This window comes from Electrophorus electricus, chromosome 26, assembly GCF_013358815.1.
Source record: "Electrophorus electricus isolate fEleEle1 chromosome 26, fEleEle1.pri, whole genome shotgun sequence".
NCBI classification, from domain to species: Eukaryota; Metazoa; Chordata; class Actinopteri; order Gymnotiformes; family Gymnotidae; genus Electrophorus; species Electrophorus electricus.
Window position 1 is genome coordinate 7,327,130 of NC_049560.1, and position 18,355 is coordinate 7,345,484.

General features: G+C 39.3%; 2 protein-coding genes across 2 annotated transcripts; one reads left to right on the plus strand and one right to left on the minus strand.

The window, feature by feature from the left end:
• The first annotated feature begins 7,181 nt into the window (after positions 1-7,181).
• Positions 7,182-10,644, plus strand: atp5f1b (ATP synthase F1 subunit beta). The gene is made up of 10 exons (XM_027006934.2): positions 7,182-7,310; positions 8,087-8,260; positions 8,383-8,557; positions 8,667-8,788; positions 8,954-9,138; positions 9,237-9,395; positions 9,474-9,596; positions 9,679-9,891; positions 10,042-10,243; positions 10,394-10,644. Exons 1-10 carry the CDS (start codon positions 7,205-7,207, stop codon positions 10,489-10,491), a joined length of 1,557 nt encoding a protein of 518 aa, XP_026862735.1. The 5' UTR covers positions 7,182-7,204; the 3' UTR covers positions 10,492-10,644.
• A 2,130-nt stretch (positions 10,645-12,774) lies between these two features.
• Positions 12,775-18,355, minus strand: LOC113575418 (retinol dehydrogenase 7-like). Its single transcript, XM_027006911.2, has 5 exons — positions 18,236-18,355; positions 16,413-16,727; positions 16,038-16,296; positions 15,751-15,914; positions 12,775-15,202 (listed from the first exon to the last, which is right to left on the minus strand). Exons 2-5 carry the CDS (start codon positions 16,723-16,725, stop codon positions 14,979-14,981), a joined length of 960 nt encoding a protein of 319 aa, XP_026862712.2. The 5' UTR covers positions 16,726-16,727; positions 18,236-18,355; the 3' UTR covers positions 12,775-14,978.

The window sequence follows — 18,355 nt, forward strand, 5'->3', positions numbered from 1 at the left end:
CATTCATGTGTAAAAACCTTTTTCCTGCTATGGAAGAGAGGTCATTCTGCCCATTTACTGTGTCCATTTTAGCTTGCATTGTGATCTCTAATTTGTAATGCTTTATGTAGTTGTCATAGATACTTTATCCTCATAGCAAATAAGCAGGTTTTCTTTGGCAGCCAAAACCAAAGATCAGGTGTTCATTCATATTTTAGGTACCAAGGTGGCATGCTACGCCTGCTTATCCCTTCCACAAGAAGCAGTCTATTTAATAGACAGATCTTTTCGTTTTCTATACACCTACTGATTTGTTTCATACTCGGGACTAAATAAAAGCTGTCGATGAGGGCCCGTTTCCCCAAAATCATTGGTGTGATCTTCACCATCTCCAGTGAGAGAGCGAGAGTGTTCCGTGGAATACTTTAAATTGATATATCATTTAAAGATGATTGTTTTACGATGCTTTTGGGAAACCCAACCCAGAAAAGTGTCCGATTGCTCTCAAAGTCCAGTCGCTTTTGTTTATGGTATTTCATTTGCATGCTGATTCAAGAGTTATTTGTATTATTTTACGTCGTTATTTGTACACATAGCCTAAGGACACATGGCCCAAAATATGCCTACGCTTCTGCTATGGAGGAAAAGTAAACGATTATTTCTGGAGTAGGAGTAAAATAAGTTCCCTATTCAGAAGATTTTTAATACGATGAATTATCTAAATGGTTAGCCATCTTTTGCATAAACTGATTTTTGTTGTGCATATGCAGCCTAAATGTAACGTAACTTATACCTTAAATGTGAAATATTATGCATAGCAGTTTGCGATTTATATTGAATATATTAGTATAGTTCTTTAAATTTACATTTAAAATGTAGCAGTGTGCTGATCATAAACATTGCGCGATTCCAGTCGTATTCAACTCTGGACAACAAATCCAAATCCGGTCCTGGATTTTGTAATCACTTGTGGTTGATTAAATGATTAATGTAATTGGTTGGCCACTTTGTCGTCACACCTGCGTTCTAGGTAAAGGGAGGGTGGAAAACCTGTAGGACCTGCACCTTGAGGACTGTGATTTGAATGCCTATGTCTAGACTAATCAATATTAATTGAGATGGGTGAAGAAACTCATTGTTACAGACGCTTAAGACGCTCATTGACGTGGTTTCAGAGAGGTTATGTCAGCAAACGTCAGCACCGTATGACACGCTCGGAGAAGTGCAGGCTACTGTGAGTTCTGGAGTGACTTGCTGCGCTTTTCCGTGTACGACCGGCACCTAATTTCTTCAGTGCGATTTTATAAAACTTGCAGTAACAACATTTCAGCCTAATCTTTCGGTGAGTCTAAAATACTCTATTCCTGATGAAAGCACAACAGATTACATGTTCAATAAGTGGCACCGTTAGACTCTAAGAATTAACAGATGGGTGCGTACTTCGTAATTGAGTTTGTACATTTAAAAGTATCTATAGTCCTTATTATTGTGATCAAGTTTTAACGATGTTAATGTGTCTGCGTTTTTCACAATCACATTTCTGAAAACATCAGGGCAGCATAATCATGTGGTGATTTCACCTGCTATAATGTAGAGTTTCCATGAGTTCAGTTTTTAAAAGTGCAGTCTAATTCTTTGTTTCCAAACTGCACTTGGAGGTTTTTAGATTACTCAAACATTGACATTTTTAGAAGCATAGTCACTAGGGTTTAACAACTAAATTTGTATTTTGTAGCCTGCGGTCTTTACCCTCTCTTCTTAGTTGGTGAAAAATCTTTGCGTCCTTGGTGAAATTCCTAATATTTCTTAAATAACGTCTTTGTACAGTCCCTTACACAACCATATGACAATGTGTGTAATATCTGTCCACAGACTTACCAAGTAATAAAGTTACATGATACAGTAATTTGCCCACTTACAAAGTGTCTCATCATTGGAATCATCTGGACCTCGCTTTACTAATTGAACTGCTTTTCCCAAGAGCTCCTACTGTAACAACACAACTGGACATATATTATCACAACAGTGAATGTTGGGCTACTGTTCTACCATGTGCACTAATTTTGCTTTCTTATTCTCTGTGTCTGCTGCTATTGGTTTGTCTTTCTCTTTCTGTCTGTTTCACTAGTTACCTTGGAAAGTGAGTTCTGGGAGGGTGGGGGGTGGCCCTGAAGGGAGTATAGTTTGCTCTGATAATGATGCACCTTTGGCTGCAGTGAACCGGGCTGCGATGCAGCTGTACGATGTTATAGAGGAATTACCCTCCCCAGCTCTCTGCTGTGCCTGTGGACTTTTCATCATGCTGGCAGGCATCAACATCACTGTGGTGGGGGTGTTTGGTTTAACCAAACTGGTGCACTGGAACAATTCCGCCATCATTGCTGGGCCTGTCCTTTTACTGCTGGCACTGTTGTTTTTTGGAGTGTACTGCATGTTCAGTCCACAGCCCTACGGTCTTGATTCCACAAAGCCTCCTGTACAGAACTCGTGTGGTGTAGTAAGAAGTGATGGAGCCTCATTTGAAATGGAGACCAGCGAGCAAGATGCCCATAGACATTCATCTCAGCCCAACCAACTCTTCATGCTTGTCCCACCATTCCAGCCCCACCCAACTACATGCACTCACATTCCCCCCCCCATGAAAGATCATTAACTTCTCAAAATAATAGACCGTTGTCCTTTTAGTCTTCACCAAAAGATGATACCAGTCATCTGGGCCCTGGCATTACAAATAAGAATGTGTACATTCAGACTTTTATCCACCACATAAAGTCTTGAGAGGCTTAACAAGCTTAAACATTTTTCCTGAAGAGGTTTGCTTTCAAACTGTCACTCACTCCTGAGTGTCAGAATAGAAAAGCACTTGCACTGTTGCTGTGGGATCACTGGATTCGGAGGGAGCGTAGTTGGTGCTGCACTTTGGGTGAGAGGTATTGCATTATGCTGCCCCTGTCGGTCACTGACATGAGCCTACTGTGGACGATAGTGTGGTAGCTTGGTAGTCATTGTGTGACAAGGGAGAGCACTCTTGCTGGTCAGTGGGTTGTAATTAACTTAATGACTGATATCAGGAGAAAAATGGTCTAAAACTTTATAAAAATTTAAAAATATATAACAAGTTTATTCCTTGTAGTTCCAGGAGACACATCAGGTCAATCTGATGGTATACATTACTGGAAAGAGATAAGCTCACAAAAGTGCATTCAAATTATACAGCTAAGTCTGTTGAAAGGAAATTAAGAAGTCTACCTCATCCCACTCATGCACTGTGACTCAGGGACCGGAAGCTTCTGATCAGAAAGTACTATAGTTATTTTGGGGACATCACTGTTTAAATAAGCTTTAGCACTCTTGTGATTTCCGCTCCACTACTCATTTCAATCAAAGAGTTAAATGGTATATATATTTTACAGGTGAATATTTATTGCACCTGTTGGAATGCTGGTTAATATACATACAGACTAGTATTATACCTGCCGCGTGAGACTTAATATTTTTTGAGTAGAAAGAGTGATGCTATTTAAAATAATACTTAATGATCCAATAATTTTGGAAAACCACAGGAAAACTAGCGAACAGCAATTAACATAATATCTGTAATGATAATTTAGTTACCATTTTTACATTTTATTACTATACTATTCCTTTAACTATTTCTTTAATTGAGGATCTGTGCATTTTCATTGAACCACATAGTATCATTTTAGTTAGAACACTAAAGTTTTGTTTCTTGGTTATGGCCTCTGTTTATCTCAACCTAACATTTGTTCTAGTTTTGTTTGATGACTAATGTATCATCTGTCTTTAAGCATACTTCATGTACAATATGAATATACAAAATATTAAATTGTGCTTTACTGAACACTCATTGCAGCAAATCATTATTCATCACATTTATGAATATATTATGAAACATATTAATTTTGTGTTATGGCTTGATTCTATTGACTACTGTTTACATGTAATGTGTTAAAATGTTCTGCCTATTCTTTACCAGTGTTTTAATCACACACCAAAACAATAGGATGGAGTCTATATTATTATTTCAAATATGTCTCAAATAGTTTGCCAAGATTCTGATAGCTGAGAAGTGTGGTGCAACCCCTTTGCTTTTCAGCGCTGACTTGTTGCTGATATTTCCTTCATCTTCCCTGACGTGATCAGTTTGTCCATTTGTAGATGGCAAGTAGACCCATCTACAAATTTGTTTTCATCTATGACGGTGGTGATGGTGATAAACACTGGTGGCTAAAAGGAGAACAATAATCATCAGTCCTGCCAAACGTGTCAGTGGTTGCCTGTGTAAATTCAAAGTATTTAACCAATTTCATGTAGTCTTCCAGACATTTATCAAAGTGAACATTCCATATTTTAAAAAATGTATGAGAAAATCTATGGCTGATAAATATAACTACAACATTTTCACACAAAGTACAGTCATGTCTTATCACAAGGACAAATGTCCTTCCCTTGTAGGTGACATTGTTAACTCTGCAGTCATGTTTGCACAGGTATTCAGCAGCACCACCTGTGCATGCTACTCAATTAAAGCTGTCCCCTGAGTAGCACACTGGCCCACATGAGAAGTGCAAATACCTGAAAACAGGAGCACTGTTTTCTGTGAATGCTATTATTGCATTTATAATCAGCAGTATAAAAAAATACTTTAATTCACTTTCTGGTCGACATTGTTATTCTACCAAGGGTGAGTAAGAAATTATGTCTACAGATGTAAGAGAGGATCAGCAATTTGTGTCATGACACAGAAGTCTGATGACTTGCTTTATGTGCATGCACACTAGACTATTCTGCAAAGTGCAGGGGGACTGATTTTCTTCAAACAAAACCAAGTAACCATTGTGGCCCATTAAGTTACTGGCTCAGGACCGCAAAACGATTATTAACAGGGCCATAAAATTAGAAGCAGTGAGCAAGTAGATGAGCATTAACAAAAATAGATACAGAGCATGCTGATCAAATCATTATTAAAATAATATTAAAAACACATAGTACATATAATAACTTTCATTGCAGTAGCATCTCAACGTACCTCCCAGTTGAAACTTAAAAGAGAAAGTAATAATGAGGTAAAAGCCAACAGGCTATAATTAAAAAAGTAAATAGAAGTAAAATACAGACCTGGACTAACTAAAGAGAACTGCATTTAAATAAAAAGAAAATAAATGAAATGGTTACATATACATACATACATACATACATACACAACAAAACGGGTAAGGATTTAGAGTTTCATTCAGAGTTAGGCAGCTCCTTTCACTGTTTATACCCTAAAAGCTTGGCCAAAACCTGGCCTTGGTTACTAGATTTGAGGATGCAGATAATAGTGCAGCATGACGTGTCAAGAGGTCAGTAAATCCTGTAAATGTGATACAATGGTCATAAATTTGTAAACAAGTAAAATAAATTATTTCTATGACTGAAAGCAAAAGTAAAGATATAAAATAGGAGGGATACATTTAAGCCAGCATGTTTTTCTTAGGATCCTAAATTTTTATTTATTTATTTATTTATTTTTTGCAGAATTTCAATATTTAGTACTGCAAAATACTCTTTTTAAGAAATCCAGTAAGTGTCTGCTGCCATAAAGTCAATGTAAATATCAACTTAATATATACTTGAGCCAAATGACATAAGGTTTTTGGTTACATAAGGCTGTGCTTTAACACCTTCCCCGTTAAAATTACATAGCATGTTATAATTACTTACTTTGTAATTCATTGTTTTTCTGGTGACATAAGAACTTGAATGAGGCAAGTTGGACAAAAAAACATTTGAACAACATTCAAAATTCAAATATATGCTCAGCATTACTAACTGTTGTGCACTTGGTGAAACTGGCATAAATAAACTACTGCATAACACATTTATATTGAAGTCCCTGACAGTAACAGTCATGACAATGTGATTACAGATTTGCAGAACAATTTTGTGAGGCTTTGGCAGTATGCTTTGGATCATTTTTCTGTTGTAGTCTCCAGACAGGGGCAGCTAAATTTTGCAGATTTTAATATCAAATGTACTGGATTTGGGATCAGGCTGTTTTCAGCTATACTGGTTCCAAAAATGCCCCATATTAAAAATACATTTAATCATAGACTGATGTTAAGTGAATTCCAAGGACTCAAATATGCGGTTTGATGGCAGCAGAGGTTTTCTTCTAACAAGCATGTTAGGCATGTTTTGGCATGGTGGTGCTGTTTAATTCTAGTTTGAGACATTACCAGTGAGACAACCACCTCCTGCACTTGTCCATTTGTGATGCTTGAAACTATCCTCTTCAATGTGCACTGGAACACAATGCACTTGCATCACCTTTTGGGGCAGGTTAATAACATCTGTGGTTGTGTGAAATATAATTATGTTCATCATAGGGGTTCTGGGTATTTTCATTCATGTCCATTCTACATTCATGTCCATTCTACATTTAGTTGATATTTAACAATGTCTTGCTAATGTTAATGTGTGGACAGATATTCTGTATCATGTCTTAGACAAGAGCAAATCATACTATCCACGTGGATTACTTAAGATATTAATTAATATTGAGTGTTCATATAAAAACTTTTGCAGACCCTCCCTTTATTCCCCAGCTGACACAATGGAACATGACTGTGAAAAGTAGAAAACCATGTAATAAATGTCTGCCAAACATTAATAAAGCTCCTTTAATTATTAAAGTACTACACATGCAACATTTCTACCTATACAGTCTGCCTCAGAAACTACAGATGTCAGTTTATACTGTAAAGGCTGTGAGCTATAATTCTAGAGAAAATCTCAGTCCCTTCAAACGGAGTGAAGGTAAACCTGGAGAGGATCACATAAATGAAAGGCTAATTAGGCTTATGTTTCTCCACACTTTAATATGACTATACATCATACATAGAGTGTGTACAGGCTCTTTGTTGATTCAGGTCCTTACATGCTAACTAACGTTACATGCTCAAGTCTGACAGTGCTCTGATGGCCTTGTTATTCAAGAAGTCAGGATGAAGCAAGAAGGCGAAGACTAAAATAGACATATCAACAGAAAAAGCCTACATACTTTCTGTTCATTGCTTTCTGTGAGAACTGTCCTCTAGAGAAGGACGCATGCGTTTTCGGGACGCTGCCATGATCGACACATGCGCAGTACGCGGCATGCGCACGTCCTATATAAGCTCTTAAGCGCCGCTGCCCCGTTCCACCTTCAGCCATTTTGAAGATGTTGGGAGCTGTGGGACGCTGCTGCACGGGGGCTTTGCACGCTCTGAAGCCCGGGGTTGCCCCCCTGAAGGCCATTACCGGAGCGCCAACAGCGTTGTTTTCACGTAAGCTGTACACGTTTGGTCGCTTTTAGACAAATCGTATTCCTTTGCGTTTTGGCGAAGGCTTATTCAAATCAATGGCGCTGTCGTAGCTAACGAGGCTAACCGAATGGCAGCGCGCGGCCGGCGCGAGGAAAAAACAGGCCGCGAGCTTTTAACAGCGAGGTGTTTATGTTTTAGATTTTTTTTTTTATTTAAGCGGGATTTGGTAGCATATTTGGTGAGAAACGATTCCTTGTAAGTGTACCCAGCTTCGTTACAACAGTAAGTGACGACTGCCACGAAAACGAGAATGACCTTTATGTGTCACGGGGAAGTGGCTAGAACACGAAGATGGCTAATGCTAGGCTAGCTGACCAGGCATCTACCGAATATCTTTCTAAGATGGCAAAAGTAAGATGCAGAAGCCGATCCAGATCTAAGGACATTTTTTGGCAATACTTTTGAAGTCGACACAGATATAGCCATCCTATTTTCAGCTATCTGGGTAGCTAGCGCTACATGACCAAGAGGAATGGGTTGCGTTTATTATGCTTTATCAAGATAGATGGCTAATCTAGTTTAACTGGCTAATGTCTTGACCTCGGGACATGCATAATAATAAATGGGAGTTGTAAACAAGCAAATGTCTTAAGGTTGTCTTGCATAGCTTTATCAAAAGGCAAACTAAAGCGTTTTTAGAAATTAATCGGTATTTCCGCAACGAGAGACAAATGGTAGATGCTGTTTCGTTCACGCGTTGACGTGGTTCGCTTTGCTGCATTTCTTCCGTTTTATAGGCAGGGGTTATGCGGCTCCCGCTGCAGCTGTTGCCGCGGCGAGCGGACGTATCGTTGCGGTCATCGGTGCCGTGGTCGATGTCCAGTTCGACGAGGGCCTTCCACCAATCCTGAATGCCCTGGAAGTGGCTGGTCGTGACACCAGGCTTGTTCTGGAGGTTGCTCAGCACCTTGGTAAATGCAGACTTGTTAAAATGATTTGGCTGAGATGAATGAATCTATCTGGTAATGGCGAAAGCATGTTGAATGTAATTGTTTCAGTTTAATGAATATGCATGCACTATGCTGTGTAACAGGGGAGAACACTGTCCGCACCATTGCTATGGATGGTACTGAGGGTCTGGTGCGTGGCCAGAAGGTTTTGGACACTGGGGCTCCTATCAGAATTCCTGTTGGCCCTGAAACATTGGGCAGGATTATGAATGTCATTGGTGAACCCATTGATGAGCGAGGACCAATCACCACAAAAACGTAAGCACAAGTACTTATGCCCCTTGCCCAGTGTCTTGAAGTGTCTGACTTTGTTTGGCACCAAACAGACTCTGCTGTTTAGTAAAGTGCTTTTTTTTCTTTTGTTTAGGACGGCTGCTATCCATGCTGAGGCCCCTGAGTTCACAGACATGAGTGTGGAGCAGGAGATTCTGGTCACTGGAATCAAGGTGGTTGACCTCCTGGCCCCCTATGCCAAGGGTGGAAAAATTGGTATGAGTCACACAGCTTTACAATGCAACACAATTTAAAGCGTGATCCTCAGATGTTGTATGTGGGACAGGATGGTTTATGAATTGGTAATTACAGGAATGTGTTTGTCCTTATTTATAAAAAAAAAAGGCAGACTAATGTCTTGACATGTGTCCCTCTGTGTAGGTCTGTTTGGTGGTGCTGGTGTAGGAAAAACTGTATTGATTATGGAGTTGATCAACAATGTGGCTAAGGCCCATGGTGGTTACTCTGTGTTTGCTGGTGTTGGGGAGAGGACCCGTGAGGGAAATGATCTGTACCATGAGATGATTGAGTCTGGTGTCATCAACCTGAAGGACACCACCTCCAAGGTAACTGACTGCTTGTCAGTTGCTTGGCCTTAACCGTCTTGCGTGAATGAAGCAGAACTGCGCTTCGCATGAAGTAATTGAGTCATTTGCTTCCACAGGTCGCTCTGGTTTACGGGCAGATGAATGAGCCCCCAGGTGCACGTGCCCGTGTGGCTTTGACTGGACTCACCGTTGCCGAATATTTCCGTGACCAGGAGGGACAGGATGTGCTGCTCTTCATTGACAACATCTTCCGCTTTACCCAGGCTGGATCAGAGGTGCTCACTGACCAAGGCTTAATGTACCACCTTTAGTTATTATCAGTGACTAAGCCCGTAATGTGCCATTGACTTCAGGTGTCTGCCCTGCTGGGACGTATCCCCTCTGCTGTGGGTTATCAGCCTACCCTGGCCACTGACATGGGTACCATGCAGGAGAGAATCACCACCACTAAGAAAGGCTCGATCACATCTGTACAGGTTTGTTTCCCCCCCAGTAAACCGGGTATTAATCTTAGATAACTAAGTGGTGGTGTGAAAAGAATGGCTCTGTGCCTTTTAGGCCATCTATGTACCTGCTGATGACTTGACTGACCCAGCCCCTGCTACCACCTTTGCCCACTTGGATGCCACCACTGTGTTGTCCCGTGCTATTGCTGAGCTTGGTATCTACCCTGCTGTGGATCCCCTGGACTCCACCTCCCGTATCATGGACCCGAACATTGTGGGAGCAGAGCACTATGATGTAGCCCGAGGAGTCCAGAAGATCCTTCAGGTGTGTGGGGAATTGGTTTAGCTCGTGCACCTTTCATTCAGTTTTATTCAGCTCAGATATGGGTCAGTTTTTATATCCATATTGTGTTAATGGGCTTATGTTCATCTTATTTTGTTTCTGATGGATATGGCTTTCCTTGACTTTGTGTAGGACTACAAGTCTCTGCAGGATATCATTGCCATCTTGGGAATGGATGAGTTGTCTGAGGAGGACAAGCTGACTGTAGCTCGTGCCCGTAAGATCCAGAGGTTCCTATCCCAGCCATTCCAGGTGGCTGAGGTCTTCACTGGGCACTTGGGAAAGCTTGTGCCACTTAAAGACACAATCAAAGGCTTCAAAAGCATTCTTGCAGGTTTGTCATGGTCACATCATTCCTGTGTTCTTGCATAGTTTTAATTATTTGGATTTTACTTGCTATGAAATTACCATAGCTCTCTAAGGATTGCTGGAAAGTTGGGTCTTGCACCAGTCAGTGTTGTTAAAACTATTGCTTTTTAAACAGGAGAGTACGATTCCTTGCCTGAGCAGGCATTCTATATGGTGGGTCCCATTGAAGAGGTCGTTCAGAAGGCAGAGAAACTGGCTGAGGAGCATTCGTAAAACAAGTTTGTCGTACAAACATTAGGGAAGTAACCAGAGGAGCACTTGGTTTGTAAAGTTGCATTCAAAAACAATTGTACCTGTGTTGTCATCTAAAGTTGTATTTAATGTTTCCAATTCATGAAGATGGAAATAAATCTGTCTTACCATTAAGTCTCCTGTTTTGGTTTGCAGAATAAAAAGTTTGACTACTTGACTCAAAAGACTTGGCTGTCTAGATGATCACATTTACCTATGTATTGGTAAACTGGGTAGCAACTTTTAGCTTGGGGGGGGTTGTGCGAGTACAAGCTAAAATGGCTGGATTACACTTTTACACTGAGATTTTACATTTATGGCATTTAGCTTATTTATTTTTATCCAAAGCAACTTACAATTATGACTGACTACAGTTTGAGCAATTGTGTTAAGCCTTGCTCAGGGGACCAACAGTGGCAACTTTGCAGTGGTGGGGCTTGAACCAGCAACCTTCCAGTTACAAGTACCTTGGCCAATGAACTTCCACTACAACAAAAATTAGAATTACATGTTTTAAGTGACAAAATTAAATGCATTAAATAAGGCTGCTGGTACACTGTGTACAGACTTTGTATAAATAAATGTTCTCTCCCCTAACCCCCCCCCCCCCCATATTCACTCATGTCTTAGGAATGTCCAGCAGTAGTCTGACCAGTACACGTTCCTTGGTACTTTTGGTATATTGGGACAAAATACAGCTGATATGAATTGTGAATCTCCTTAAGTGTGCAAAAATACTTATTCGATGTGCACAAACAGGAACAGAGTACATCAGTGTAACTACACTTGTGCAAAAATAGTGTTTAAAGCAACTAAGAAAAAGCTCAGTCCTCATAGCATCTATTTCCATATACACAAAGGCACTTGGACCACTGCACATTCAATTCCAAATGAAAACATGAACAAAAAAATAAGCTGAAAATGAAAAATATAATGGACTGATAAAAAGCAGTGTCTTCATTTTCATTTACAAACGCAAATATTTACACTATAAGTTGTTTACAGATTTAGCTTTTCTGTTGACCACTGAACTAATTTAGTTGTATGACCTTTATTTCTGCTTTACATCTGTGTGGCATGGAGTCAACTACCATCTGACACCTACAAACATATTCCAGCCCAAGCTGACTGGACTACATTCCACAATTCTGCATTCTTGGGTTTTGCATCAAAACAGCATTTATGTCACTCCACAAATTCTCATTCAGATTCAGTATTTATGGATCGTCTCACAAATTGTTCTTATTGGGTCTAAAGGCCACAGACAATCTTGCTCTCATCTGTCCATAGAATGTTGTGCCACTTCTCTTTTGGCCAATCAATGTGTTCTTTGGCAAACTAACCTTTTCAACATGTCTTTTTTTCAGCAATGGTACTTTACGACGGTTTCTTGCAAATACTTTAGCTTCACGTAGGCATCTTCTGATTGTTGTAATACTCACAAGTAACTGAAGATCTTTGATTTCCCTGGAGCTGATCACTGGATGCTTCTTTGCCATTCTATGATCTATGCGGATGGTAGTGCTTCTTTTTCTACCACGTGTTTTGGGTTTTGTTTGTCATTTTAAAGCATTTGAGATCATTTTAACTGAGCAACCAATTATTTTCTGCACTCATTTATGTTTTCCCCTCTTCAAAGTTCTTTCTCCTTTGGTACAACGTCTGGAACGACCCATTTTACTCACGGAGCAACGGCTAAAACCAGCAGGTACAACATTTGCTGCCCTCCTTCTTTAAATAAGGGCCATATTTGACACCTGTTTCTTCATAGAATGAATGACCTCACTAATTGAACTCCACTCTGCTATTAATTTGAACACACCCCTTTCATTAAATGAGTCAATTACACCCAATTAGCAGTGTGCATGTCATGACTGTTGATTCTGTTGGTTGGTCATTACTCGGCTACACCTAATCATGAATTTTTTCCCACGTTATCTTTTCTGCCAAAATCAGTAATACATTATGGAATCTAGATGGACAGTGCCAGGTTTAGTGAAATGAAAGTATTACCATGCAAGGTGGTTAGGTCAATTGTTTTATGTGTGAAGGTGGCTTTATGGTACTAAAGAAAAAGTTCCCTGGTAGTGCCATGCCGTTCCCTTAGTCTTAAAAAGATTAATGTTTAATAATATATTGTAGATTAGAGATTCCTTTGTTTTTCCAATTATGACAAGTTATTTTAATTGTGCAAGAACTCCAAGTTAATCCAGAGTTAGTTTGCATTCCTACTTGCATTACAAATAAAGAAGTGAAACAAATGCATTGCTGTATTTGATTTATTCACCACTTTCAGAAATGGAACATTAAAAACATTCCGAGTTTCTATGAGGATTTCCTATTGCATGGATTTTAATGAATGCTGTGCTGCCATTGGAAGAGGGCAGCATAGCTTCGCTTGCTCATTAGTTCATATCTGCTTTTTTAGACTGTGTGCATTATATTCAGTGCTGTTGCCATGACCACAACTGAAAGTCAGTTTTAAGATCATTCGTAGACTGCCTGAACAAATTCTAGTGACACAAAAAAAAGAAGCAAAAGAATGACTCATTATGGGCAATGCAGTAAGCGTCTCATTGCAGGTTTCATTCTTACCACACGGTGGTGCTGTTGCTAACTATAGCTACAGCAGGCGCCCATGCTGTTACATAGTGTTGAGGATGCAGCATTAATGACTCATTTTTCTCCTGGCACTGCTATAGCAGTTCCTGTATCACCTACAGATATTTCTGGTAGGGCGGCAACTCTTGCAGTTTAGCTGTATTATTTACTGAAATACTGAGAGGAGAAACGGAGGTTAGTTAATGAACTGTGCTAATGCCAAGTGTCTGAGAACCATGCAATTGTATTAAATGTTCTTCTCTTGAGAAGATTCAGAGATAAAACCATTACTAGGTGAAACAACTAATTAGAAACATTATGTAGGATCTGCATTTAATCAGCCATAACTACTTAAGAATGTCTTTTAAGTAAGATTAAAGTCACACATCAGCATGGGCACTTTCGCAACAAAAACACTTTATCATCACTACATTTTCCTATCTGCAGGTCAAGGCCATTTATATCCCTGGAACTTGAAGACCTTTTCTATCAAGTGAACCTTAGACCTTCCAGAGATTTGAGTTCACATGCAATAGTCTGAATGCCTGTCCAGGAAAGCTCTCGTGTAGAATACAAGATAGCATTTAGGACTGTTTTATTTGAGAAGTGGGGAGAGGATAGAATTCTGGTATTCTAAGAATGTTTTATTCTAGTATTGCGTTTGTGTTTTTGTGGTGATTTTTATGTATACTTATTCTACATGTGTTTATGATTGTAAGTAGCCTTTTATGCTATAGATATCCCAAAGTAATCACTCAGTGGACATTATGAGCATGTATTAAGATCTTCAAGTTTTAGGGATATAAATGACCTTGCCCTGCATATAGGAATATGTAGTGATGATGAAGTGTCTTTATAGACTAAGTAGCGTATAGACAGTTACAGTTTTTGTTGTTTTGGCCCTCTGCTCCATTATTGGGATGCACCATTATAGAATTTCTTGGGCAGATATAACTGTTATTTAGCACCTTGTTACGGCTGATACCGAAGTTAATGAATGATAATTAATTTAGACATGTTACAAGGCATCACAAGATAAACATATACTGCTCTTGTTCCACAAAGTGCAACAAGAAGAGTTTCATTACATTTTTCCCCCTCAAATTTTATGGGCCATTTACTTAATAAATAAATGGGAAAACAAAACCAACACTAAATCGGATTATTCCAAGTACAGGTTACACTTTGCAAAACACAACTAACCATCTTTGATTATTAGCATTTTTCCTATAACTGAAGTAAAATACAATCACAGTCTAAATTAAACAGAGGGTAACATATGTGCCACCTCTACTTTATTACACTGAATTCCAAATGAAACAGTGACTATGATGTTAAGGCACAGATAGACAGTTCCATTCATGGCCCCATATTAGGTAAACTGTAGAAATGACTTTACTGCCTTCAAACACGTCTTTCTAGTTTGCTGTTTGCTACTGAGTAATTCATCAGCCAGGGATCAGGTATTGCAGAAGAGAGCTAAGTGCTAAAAGTGTAGAGTCGATTCTTAAAGTGGTATGAACTACTGCTGTTGTCTCTTAACATGGACAAAAGAAGTGTCAGTGTAAGTAAAAGAGACCATCATGAAGCTGATGGTCTGAATAAATCAGAGGCAACACATTAAGTACAAATCTCAGTGGATGGGGAATGACTGCAAGGTTTTGCAACCATCTATATAGAAAATAACATTTTAATTAAGATTATGTAAATTAGTTTATTATATTTGATCCCATTAAATTAGGTTAACACAATGTAGCGCTAAATTTCCTCAAATTAAAGCAGGCATTTTGCCACGCACAGCCATTTCTTAATTTCAAATCCAGTATGCTGGATACCAAACCCACCAGTAGGAATGGCCTGAATGGCACTTAGATAACCGCCTTGGCTGGTTTGATTCTGCCTTTCATTAGGAGGTAGTCAGAAACACAGGTCGGGACATAGGAGAGGGGCAGCCAGAAGAGTTTTGCATCCCAGCCAGGAGAATAACGGGTGCGCGGATGCACAGCCGAGACCGCATGTTCCATACAGGACACGACTTTCATCAAGTCACTGTCCGCCATCCTGGAGAGATTCTCTTTTGTCAGCTTCTCCACTGGACAGTGCAAAACAAACAAACAAACAAACAAACAAACACCCAAAAAACAAAACCCAGTGACAATGATGTCTATATGTGTTCAGTTTACAGTTACTAGTGTAAATTGTTAAAAATTAATTTACCATTCAACCTATGCCCAAAATATTTTGTTTTTAACATATTAACAGTTTTAACATTTTTTAAAATTAATACATGGTGCATAATGCTATTCCAGTTAGGGTTACACAACATTTTGTTAGTTAATTGCTCTTGTAATATTTGGCTTCGTAATGCTGTGATCACGGAAAGCTGCAGGCCCTTATTTTGCCATGTGAACAATCTGACCTCTCAGACAGTGCAGACAGTGTTTTTTTTTAGATCAATTACAACATTCAGATGATCCCAGAGATTTGGACAGAAATAATGCAGCATCTTTAAAAGATCAGCATCTTTACTTTTGCCACTTCAAGGGATCACCAATATATTTTAATTTATTGCAATGCATTGCAATAGACCATATTTCATGCAGCCCTGCTGAAATGTACCAAAGTGTCAACCCTACTTACCTTGGTTTATGTAACTATCTCCGTAGTCCTCCCTAGTTTCTTTTGGCATTTTCCCCCAAAGCATTTTAACATTGTTTATTATAACATCTGAATCAGTGACCATGGTCTTGAAGAAACCAGGCTCAATACACAGCACTTTCACTCCAAATGGGTGCATGCACTTCCTGAAATACATCAAATGCATTTTCTCTTAGAGAATTGACCAAGTCGCCTGAGTGAGGAGATAAAGGTTGAAAGATCACTATTTTAGTTATTTATGTGAAGTTTCTGGTTTAAAGTCTCTCTACCTGAGGCTGTCATTGAATCCTTCCACGGCGAATTTAGATACACAGTATGGGCCCCCAACTGCACCGATCCTCCCAAACACACTGGCCACATTGACGACACGACCCCTGGCTTTCTTGATGAGCGGGAGGACACTTAGAGTCACTCCAATGACTCCATTCAAGTTGACCTCCAGCATGTCCTTGTAGTCCTTCAGGGTCATCCAATCACAGGAACCCGAAGGCACTGAGACCCCTGCGTTATTGACCACGGCCCATAGACCTACCAATCACAATGTTGTTAATGTATGTTTGTGCCAATTTTGCATACAATATAGGGGACATTGAAAAAGTCCCAGTTTCTTTGGAATGAATGTATAATATAATAAACTGCTTCACCTTTTTGCCCTACTAGATCCTTGATAAAATCTGCAGCCTTGTCAATGCTTTCAGGCTTCCGTACGTCCAGTGAGACTGAAGACACTCTGGAGGAGCAGGACTTTTTTAGCTCCTCTTCTCCCTTCTCCGTGAAGCATGCTGCCACAACACAGAAGCCCTTCTTGTCCAAATGGCGGGCTAGAAGGTTCCCAAACCCGGAGTCACAGCCAGTGATGTAAACGTACTTGTTGTTTCTGTCTGGAACTCTCTCCAGCTCACGGTACCAGCGTACTACATAGTACAGCAAGACCAGGGCCAGCACGTACATCCACATGGCTGCCATGCAAAACAGAGCAGTTACAATGTTGTCCCAATTTGCTGGAGCATGAATTTGTATGTAGTGTTACCAACCAGCATCAGCATGTTACAGCTTCATACTGTAACATGTTCAAGTTGTAACATCCTGATTTTGGTTTGTCCTGGCAATGCTGATCAAAGATTTGAATAAAGTATCTTTAGAAGATTTATATCTTTAAACTTGTGGCATACCACAAATGCTTTCCAAAAGATTATAAACTGTTTAAGAGAATAATTTAGGTTGGTATAACATTTATAACATTAATATAAGTTATTATAAGTTTAGTTATTTGAAATCCTTAGGTCGCAATTTTTAGATTTTGAAACAGTGCTTCTTGTTCTGCAGGTCTAATCTAAAGCAACAATGCTCTCAGATCTAGCAGGTGTCAGCTCACTGTTGATCAGTGATCAGCATAACTACTGAAATGTCCACATTAAAACCAAATTATTAATAAATCTCACTTATTAATGACTAGTGACAGAACTATACAGTTGAAATGTCTTGTATGATCATAAATCGATAGTACCAGTTTCTAATCATGCTAAGAGGTAACATTTTTTGAGCCATGCTTATAATTGTGAAGGTGAAGAGGTGTCCCTAGACATTTGTAAATAGGGGGCTAAGCATTTACTAGGAGTCTTCGGGTATAGTCCAGAATAACTGAAATGACTGTAACAATGTGAAATAAGGTATTTGGCGAAAATAGTGGAGTAAAATTTCAAATGTCGTTCCATAATTTGCACGTTAATTCTGATTCTTCAGTTTACCTGCCATTCACCCTAAATAGGGCAGTTTTCAAATTTTAACCTGTAATGTTCTAAAAATATTTTGTAGAACATTAATATGAAAAAAGCCCAAACGTGGTGTATGAACGTTAAGAATCCGATTAGCCTTGCCAGAATAGATGACCTTTAGGTCATCTGAACATGACGAAAACGCTATACTCATAACTTTCACGAACATTCAAGATAGAGTTCAGAGCACTTCCTTGCGAACTCTGATGCACAGATAAGATGGGCGAGTCCCCTTCCGTACGGAGTTATTGTCCCGGAATCAGTCCAGAGTACTTTTTTTAATGCGTGCAAAAATATACTCGCATACAAAATATGCATGTGCTCACTCATATTTACTATTTCATATTTACAGCAAGTGATAACCGTCATGCATTAAACAAATAAGTCTTTATTTCACCGTAACGCTGTTATTTCTATATAAACTGATACTTGTGAGAGGCAAGTCAGGGTTGTGTATAAGAGTTCATAACACGAACAGACTAACCTTTTAGACTACGTAGCTTGACAGGCATCAAGCATTTAGATAAACAAGCCGTTGCCTAGTTAAACATTTATTTAGATGTGAGTCAGTCCAGATTACAGAATTCAGGAAAAGCACGATAAGATGTTATATTTGCTCGTTGTCAATGGCAGGTTCAAGTGGTTCCTGCATAAACTACCTTCAATAATTTTAAGACCAAAAAATTGCTTACCAGCAATGTCTCCGCCAGTAACCACCCAGAACGCCTGTGAGTCTTGGTGGTGTGCCAGAGAAGTCTCGGTAGTGTGCTTGAAATATTGTATTTTTTCTGCGTGCTATGCAGGAAAACTAA

Bases quoted from the DNA above. Each gene is read 5' to 3' on its own strand.
- atp5f1b (XM_027006934.2), top strand. From the start codon at position 7,205: ATGTTGGGAGCTGTGGGACGCTGCTGCACGGGGGCTTTGCACGCTCTG. The intron at 8,789-8,953 runs GTATGAGTCACA...CCCTCTGTGTAG, and splicing joins TGCCAAGGGTGGAAAAATTG to GTCTGTTTGGTGGTGCTGGT. The intron at 10,244-10,393 runs GTTTGTCATGGT...CTTTTTAAACAG, and splicing joins CTTCAAAAGCATTCTTGCAG to GAGAGTACGATTCCTTGCCT.
- LOC113575418 (XM_027006911.2), bottom strand. From the start codon at position 16,725: ATGTGGATGTACGTGCTGGCCCTGGTCTTGCTGTACTATGTAGTACGC. The intron at 16,297-16,412 runs GTGAAGCAGTTT...TGTGATTGGTAG, and splicing joins GGATCTAGTAGGGCAAAAAG to GTCTATGGGCCGTGGTCAAT. The intron at 15,203-15,750 runs GTAAGTAGGGTT...TGCACTGTCCAG, and splicing joins AGATAGTTACATAAACCAAG to TGGAGAAGCTGACAAAAGAG.